Genomic DNA, 7,608 nt, shown 5'->3' with positions numbered 1-7,608 from the left:
AGAGTAGTGGTGCCCTAACTCTGTACGCTATGCAATGTTCTGGGCTGTGTCTGTTTCGATTGTTTCGGCTTGCTGAAGTGCACGTAATTTTGTTAGTGAGGCAGGAGAAGCGTTGGATGCAAAGACCGGTAGATATAGCTCTATTGCAAACACGTACAGGCGATCAGCGTCCCAAGATTCGAAGGGCTGCTCCTGTTTCGGATTCAATAAGAATGATGATGAGAAATGCTGATGAGAAATAAATCAGACGGGTCCAAAAAAATAAAAACATTTATGATGTATTTATATCAGGGCAACTCAAACTGATCTCCCAACTGATGTTCAGAAATCCACATGATGTATCCTTGTTGTTTGAGTTCAGGATATATATATCAGAAATACTTCCTACTCTATCCGTTCTTTTTTATTTGTCACGGTTTAGTTTATTTAAAAATAAACTAGCGGGTGACAAATATTCGAGAGAGGTAGTACATGTCTGTAAGACTGGAACATGTGAAGGTTAGTCTGCATACAATCTGGAGAGTTACAACTATTTTGTGAGGAAAATTCTACGTGACAGTGAAACTGAACTTCGCTTCAGGGAGCATTCTACTCGACACACTCCTCTGGTCTCTTCCGCTTAGCTCCTGTACTACAGGCTTGTCGTCTTGCCTTCCCAACACGCTCTTCCAGCAGCGCAATCTTGGCAGCAAAGGTAGTGAATTCTGAGGGAGATAGCTTGTGATCCTCCATGCATTTGGATATTGAACTCAAAAGAGCCAAGTCGTCCTCATCGCGCTCCTGGTGCAGAACCATGCACCAATGTAAGTCTGCTTCTTTGACAAATGTGGTGCAGGGCAGGAAAGATGAGAAACATACCGATGCCTGCCCCTCGTTCTCGTCTTTCGTGTCGTGCTCAAGTTTCTCGATGATGAGAGCGAGTGTTGGTGCAAGAGGGAAAGCTTCCTGGAATTCGAATACGAGGATGATGCGCATCGCCTGAAGGTACATGGCCTTGTTTATCATTTCGATAACGACATCTGCAATCCCGAGAGAGAGAGAAAAAAAGGATCAGGGTCGACTGTTGAGAAGAAGAAGAGGGGGGAAGGTCCAACTTGGTTTTGCTCACCCCGCATCTTCTTGGCGAAGAGTTTGGAGGCCTTGAGCACCTGGACGCAGGCCGAGGCTTGGGCAGCGTCGACAAGGTCGCAGAGCTCCTGCGCCGGGAACTCGGCGGGCACGCCGAAGGCAGCCATGAAGAGAGCGAGGCCGCGGGCGCCCGCGGCGCCGGGCGCGTCGCCGACCGCGCCGCTGACGCGCAGGAGGCGGCTGCGCCACGTGAGCGCGGCCTCGCGGGCCTCCTGCCGCAGCAGCAGCTCCGCCGCCTCGCTCCCCCGGCCCCGGCGGAGGCGCGGGCACCCGGCGCGCACGTACAGCTCGAGGAGGAGCGCGCACGCGGCCTCCGCGTCGGGGCTCTCGGCGCGGATGTAGTAGCGGCCGACGGCGTGGAAAACGAGCGCGGCGGGGTCCGGGGCGCGCCGCAGCGCGCCCGGCACCACCTGGCGCAGCCACTCGCCGCCGCCGTCCCGCAAGTGGACGATGACGAAGCGGCGGACGCCCCCGCAGTTCATCTGCTTGCACCTGTGCTCGAGGTCCGCCGCGGATGCGGCGCCTGCGCCTCCGCCGTCCTTGCGCTCGCGGTCGGGGTTGGGCGCGGGTGCGGGCTCCGGGGAGGGACTGGGCTCCCGCTCCCACCGCGGCTCTGGCGCCGCCGCGGCATTGAGTCCGGGTTCAGACTGTGGCGGTGCGAGAGTGGGCTCGGGTTCCCTGTCCGGCTCCGGCGCGGGGGCGGGGAGGTAGGGTTTAGGGTCGGAACCGGGGCCCGGGGAGGGACTGGGCTCCCGCTCCCACCGCGGCTCGGGCGCCGGCGCGGCATTGGGTCCGGGTTCAGGCTGTGGCGCGAGAGGGGGCTCGGGCTCCCTGTCCGGCTCCGGCGCGGGATGGTAGGGTTTAGGGTCGGAACCGGGGCCCGGGAATAGGGCAGCGAACGTGGCGCCGATGGAGGCGACGTCGAGGATGACGGAGTTCCACTGATCTAGGAAGTCGGCGAGGGTATCGCTGTATGAAGCGAGGGTGCTGATCGAGTGCAGCAGCGCCGCGTGCGAGTCGGTGGAAGGAGGCGGAGGAGGAGGAGGAGGAGGAGGCATCGCCGGGGGAAAATGGCGTCGCGAGGCGTAGCGCGCGGTGCGGAAGGGGAAAAGGCGACGGAGGGGGCGGGGTTTTGGAATTGGTGGGGTGGGTGATTGGATGGGATTCTAATCTAAGGTTGGTTTGATTCAGACATCATGCGAATCGCAAAGCGCAGCGAGGATTCGTGCATGAATAATGCATCACATCTAACTCCAACTCTACTACATCTCTGATTCCTAAGAAAGAAAGGAGCAGAGTATGATTCCATTAGGTTACTAAGAAAGCGCAGGGGCAGAGAGCTGATACGCTAGCCTACAATGGTTGCTAGGCAGTGCCAGTTTGTTTGGACAATCATAGTAGACGGCCTACAAGACAAGTCCAACCATTGACTACAATTGCACGTATACAAAACGATACAAGAAAGAAAAAAACGAAACATCCAGCAATAGATGACGATCATCCGCCTCAACTCAACAGGATCCATCACTCAAACTTGTAATAAAGCACTCCGAGAAAAGGATAGGCGGCAGGGCGACATCTCGCTCTGCAGACTGCAGTCAGGCACCGACACAAGCGCTACGACCGAAACAATGGTCCATTCGGCAACATGCACGACTGTATGTATAGTTTACAACATCTGATTCTGTTCTCAGTACCATCTACTGCAAAAATAAGCAAGAATCTTGTTAGCATCCACATGCGATCCATAGAGGGGGAGTTCTGCGGCAACAAGGCTCTAGCTCTTTCCTGCACCCCCACGAAAACTGGCAAACCTAACTCAGACAATGGATGACCCAGCCCATGTCACCATGACTTCAATCCTGCCAGGATGCGGAGAAGCAGAGGTGTGGAATGAGAAACCACTAACCATACGGAAACCAAATTATTAAGGCCTTGTTCGTTTACGTCGGATTGGTGGGTCGGAACGATTCCGAGCCGGATTGCTTCTCTAATTTATATAAACTTTGATTAACCGGAACGATTCCGGGTGCAATCCGATGTAAACGAACAAGGTCTTAGTATCCAGGTCGGAGTCGGTCATTACCTCCTGAATTGGGGTGCTTCCTTCGCCTTGTTTCTGCCCATCAGCCTCACCGCCCTCTTGGTTCTCACCATCTGTGTCCATCTTCTCGGCTCCATCTGAAGCTTCGGCCATGTTTGCATCGGGCCTGGGCACTGCAAATTCAGCAGGAACTTGGCCAGTGCTTAGTACCTGAGCACAAAGAAGATATAAGTACATTGTAAGTAGCCAAAGCTGCAAAAGGCATGAGAACAAACAACAAAGCCATAGGACATTACCTGTTCTAGCCTTGCAGCTTCCTCGAGAGTGTGGGCATTTGCAATAGCAGCCTACAAACGTATAACAGTTTGTTAGCGGATAAAACAAGTAGATCTATTGGTTTAAACATACAACGGGAACACCAAGAGAATACTGAGCAATCTAGGAAAAGATTTAGAAACATTTTTTTTCAATGCAAAACCAAGCAAAAAAAACTCGACCTACAGGGGTAAGACAGCTCCCAGGTATTGCAATAATAAGGCCTTGTTCGGTTATTCCTATCCCATGTGGATTGAATGGGATTGGAAAAAATTATGAAAGATTTTGACTTGTTTGGGATTGAAACCCACTCAATCCACATGGATTGAGAGCAAAACGAACAAACCCTAAGAAGACCTTCTTACACATAGCGAGAGCGAGAAAAACCCCGAACCACTGTCCCACCCATACACAGTGGCGCCATAGCCCATGTGAGAACAAGCGCTACCAAACCAGATCTTAGACCTGTACTTTGACATGGGACGAACAAGGAGATTTTTTTTAACCTTAGCCCAAAGATCTGGCTATCTGAGGAGTGTCACTCATACCACCTAACAGGATTCTCGATGAACTTGTGGGGACATGAACACACTGTCTTCATAATATTACGTGAAAATGCATGTACCTTGATAGCTGTGATTTGTTCAGGAGTTGGAGCAACTACTTTAGGACCTTGTGGCTCCATTGTGATGTCCTGAGCATCAGGCAGACCAGGAGTAAACGTTTTGGCAGGCACCTTCTTTGCCTCTTCCTCTGCTTCCTTTGAGTGGAACTTTTTCGCTGCCGCAACTCTCTCCTACAAAGCAAAAAAAAAATCTCCCAAGAAAATCAGAAATAAAAGCAACATTTGCAGACTGGATAATGGAAAACATGCCAGACAAAGCATTCCATGGTGTTAATGCATCTAATTCGTGAAAATCCAAAGTCAAAAGAGTTGCTTGTTTGTCTCTTTTGCTGCCAGCAGCCCAGCACTTCTGGGGTCCATCCCAAAACATATTTTGGAGCCATTCCAAAGGAAATGAACAAACCTGTGGGGGAATAAATCACACTAATCAAGCAGCGATGCAGGTTTTGTCTAGGTTTATGTTTTCTAAAAAAATGTGACGATAAATGTAGCTGAACATAAATTAGCTAAGACTCCTAGTCATGTTCGCACAAATATAAACATGTAGAGAGCGCTGAAAGGGTGAATGTAACACATTATCAGATGAATTCCTTGTTTAAGGAACTAACTTTTATCAAAAATAATTAGCACAATAGGTGGTGGTTTGCATTATATATGCCCCCCTTTATCAAATGGACTTTAACTAAAGCATGCTTCAGTCAGTTATAGCACATCAGCAAGTCAAACCACATAAGATTGCAGCTTGCTGATCGCGGCACTAATAGTTTTAAATTCCTCTTGATGCCATATGTTGCAAAAGCAGAACATGCAATCTTAAGTCTTAACAATGGATTTTATGCAAAATACTTCAGTAGGCAATTAGTGTCAACCGCTCATCATAAACCAAAATAGAAACAAATATCATTTGTTGTACCGGAACTAAAGCAAACACTAAACAACTAAGGGCTAATTTTAAAAACCATCAGTGCCAGATTGATGGATTAATGAGAATAATGAACTACAGATAAGCAATGAAGACAGAAGTTGACGGCAATGCAAAAAATGTGTGACAGATGCTCATAAAGCTAAAAATGAATGCAAACGTTAACATTTCAACGTCTTTATACGCCAAAAGATATTGCTCACCTGTTGTTTCACTTTCTTGAAATCCAGCAAACGCAAATGCTTCAATTTATGGATCACATACAGCCTGTAATCTGGCTGCTTAGTTACAGTATTATCCAGTAAGCTAAGGAATTGTAGCTTTGGAAGAGATGCCAGGGGATCAATCTCTGCAAGATTTGTCAGACGATTATTCGTGAGCACCAGCGTATGCAGCTTTGGCAAAAACTCTGCATGGAAAAAAACAAGAAAAAAGGTGAAGCATGGAGCAAATGTGGGAGTCAGAAAACAAGTGCTGAGAATACAGGAGTTCTTACCGCCAAGATTGGGATTGATACGTGTGATTCTGTTATTATTAACTAGTAGAGTGCCAAGACGATTCAAGTATGGGAAGTTTTCAAGCTTGACAATCTCATTATCCGACAAGTCAATTGTGTCAAACTGGTCCTGTTAGAGAGAGAGTGAATATAGATGGTGTTAAGAAAGGCTAGAGAAGGAACCCAAACAACTAAATACCATTCTAAATAAGATTTAAAATTTACTATTCCAGTTCAACTGATTCGAATAGCATTATATCAAGTCATTGATATGCCACTAAATGAAATCACCGAGATGTGGACCAACCAGACCAACATAAATAGGATTGGTCACTATAATAACACACAATTACATTGGCGCTTTACAGTACCCTCGAATCAAATAAAACAGAGGATGCAAATCAGTACTGATCCAGAACTTTAGACGACCTCTCACTTTATCAGTTTCAATGGAAGAACGCAGGTATGCATATACATAACAAAAAAAAATGCTTGGCCTGGTAAGAAAAAAATCAAGTAGTAATTCCAATGGTGTAGCATGCATCCGCGTTCACCACTAAAAGATAGAACTCTACTATGTACAAAGCCCTCACATTCTAAGATGGTTGATCTGAGCATCGAGATTGATCATCTCAAGCAGTATGCTGATGTAGAAGATAAATCCCACCAACCAAATGTTCACACTTTCCTAAACATTGCATCCACTAGGACAAAACATTTGCTATCCAATATTCACTTCGAGAAGCAAAACCCATTTACTTCGAGCCTCCTGGATTTTACAAACCGCCGTGAAAACAGAACTGAGTGAAAGTGGCCGTGACAGTCCGACAGAATATCATACTAACGTTAACTTCAAAAGAAATCGAAACGAACCCATGCTAAGAACATAAACTACAAGGCAGCGTGCGCCGAACAATTTGATCTCGCAGGTTGTTTGCTGATACATATATGCATAAAGGAAGAGCATATCAGGTCGCGGGGGGAGCTCTCACCTCGGTGGCTCCGACATTCTCGATGACGGCGATCTTGTTGCCTGCAGCGAAGTTGGAGGAGGAGGAAGAGCAAGGGCCGTGAGCTTTCGAAGAGAATAACACATAACCCTAGATCTAACAGGTGGAGGAAGGAAGGGAGTGGGCAAACCTCGGAGGTCGAGCTCGCGCTCCTTGACGGCGTTGAAGAAGTGCGGGCTCTTCCATATCAGGTCAGCGGTGAGCCTGACCATGGCGACTGGGAGGAGGCGGCGGCCGCGCGATGTTGTTCGGAGACACGGGGTCGGAGACGATGACGAGGCTCCGAAAAACCCTAGTGGCGGCCTGGCGGCGTGGCGGGCGTGGCGCAATTGCAAGCAGTGTCTCCAGTCGGTCCCGGTCCCGGTGGTGCCGTTGGGCTCATTTTTTGTTCGGACCCAAACTCGACGACCCAAATGTTTTTTTTCTGTTGTCACCGACCCGAAGCTCCTTTCAATAAAGTTGACAGCTATTAATCTCTACACCTCTAAGGGCAATGTACAACTTCCAAATATAAGAGAGGATTAAAAGATTGCATGGTATAATCATGAGATCATGTATCACGAAGAGACTGTCTTGTGTGTTTTTTCACTTAGCCCTTTAGAGACCTCTCAACTCTCAAGAGACCTCATATTAAATAGGGTTGCTGTTCATTTATGAGAGATTTTCTCTTTTATTTTCAGATTGAAAAAAAAATGAAAAATGCCAGCCGAGCTGGGCCGCTGGCAGGCCGCTGCCGAGCAGCCCAGCCGGCTGGGCTATCCCCATCGCGTATGCGCGTTGAGCGAGCGGCTGAGAGGCTAAGGGATCGGATGCTTATGCCCGTGGGAAATCGACGGACGCGAAGGAGAGGGGAGCGGACGGTTTCAGCGGATAGGGATGAGGCCGAGCGCCTGGTGGCGGCGGCGTTCAACGCCCAGCCGGATCCTACGGCTTGCTCGCATGGCCGGCCGGCTTCTCCGCTGCTCCTCTGCAACCACCTGCTGCTCGCCCGGCTCCATAAGTATAGCGTCTTGCCTCCTGTTCAGGCCAGCTCGCAGAGACGCAAGTTTCTCTGTTCTTCTTCCCCTC

At 48.9% G+C, this 7,608-nt stretch overlaps 1 protein-coding gene and 1 pseudogene across 3 annotated transcripts; both read right to left on the bottom strand.

Moving 5' to 3' along the window:
* Window positions 1-319: 319 nt before the first annotated feature.
* On the bottom strand, window positions 320-2,214 carry LOC114574136 (uncharacterized; annotated as a pseudogene). Its single transcript, NR_161451.1, has 3 exons — window positions 1,109-2,214; window positions 859-1,019; window positions 320-780 (listed from the first exon to the last, which is right to left on the bottom strand). The product of NR_161451.1 is annotated as an uncharacterized protein (transcript).
* Window positions 2,215-2,593: 379 nt separating this feature from the next.
* Window positions 2,594-6,965, bottom strand: LOC100273115 (uncharacterized). 2 transcript variants are annotated; one of them, NM_001365883.1, is made up of 8 exons: window positions 6,671-6,965; window positions 6,523-6,563; window positions 5,531-5,660; window positions 5,238-5,443; window positions 4,113-4,283; window positions 3,469-3,519; window positions 3,215-3,382; window positions 2,594-2,990 (listed from the first exon to the last, which is right to left on the bottom strand). In NM_001365883.1, the coding sequence occupies exons 1-8, from the start codon at window positions 6,750-6,752 to the stop codon at window positions 2,985-2,987; spliced, it is 855 nt and encodes a 284-aa protein (NP_001352812.1). In that variant the 5' UTR covers window positions 6,753-6,965; the 3' UTR covers window positions 2,594-2,984. The 2 variants fall into 2 exon arrangements, 1 of the variants encoding a protein (NP_001352812.1); NR_158548.1 differs by having other exon boundaries at window positions 2,597-2,990; window positions 4,113-4,515; window positions 6,671-6,769.
* Between the last annotated feature and the right edge of the window lie 643 nt (window positions 6,966-7,608).

This window comes from Zea mays, chromosome 1 (assembly GCF_902167145.1).
Source record: "Zea mays cultivar B73 chromosome 1, Zm-B73-REFERENCE-NAM-5.0, whole genome shotgun sequence".
Taxonomy (NCBI): Eukaryota; Viridiplantae; Streptophyta; class Magnoliopsida; order Poales; family Poaceae; genus Zea; species Zea mays.
This window is presented reverse-complemented; position numbering and strand designations above follow the sequence as displayed.

What these genes read in the sequence shown, in the direction of transcription:
- LOC100273115 (NM_001365883.1), bottom strand. Translation starts at nt 6,752, where the DNA reads ATGGTCAGGCTCACCGCTGACCTGATATGGAAGAGCCCGCACTTCTTC. An exon ending in GCGCGAGCTCGACCTCCGAG is followed by an intron (nt 6,564 to 6,670) that starts GTTTGCCCACTC and finishes ACTTCGCTGCAG; the next exon opens with GCAACAAGATCGCCGTCATC. An exon ending in AGAATGTCGGAGCCACCGAG is followed by an intron (nt 5,661 to 6,522) that starts GTGAGAGCTCCC and finishes TCTCTCTAACAG; the next exon opens with GACCAGTTTGACACAATTGA.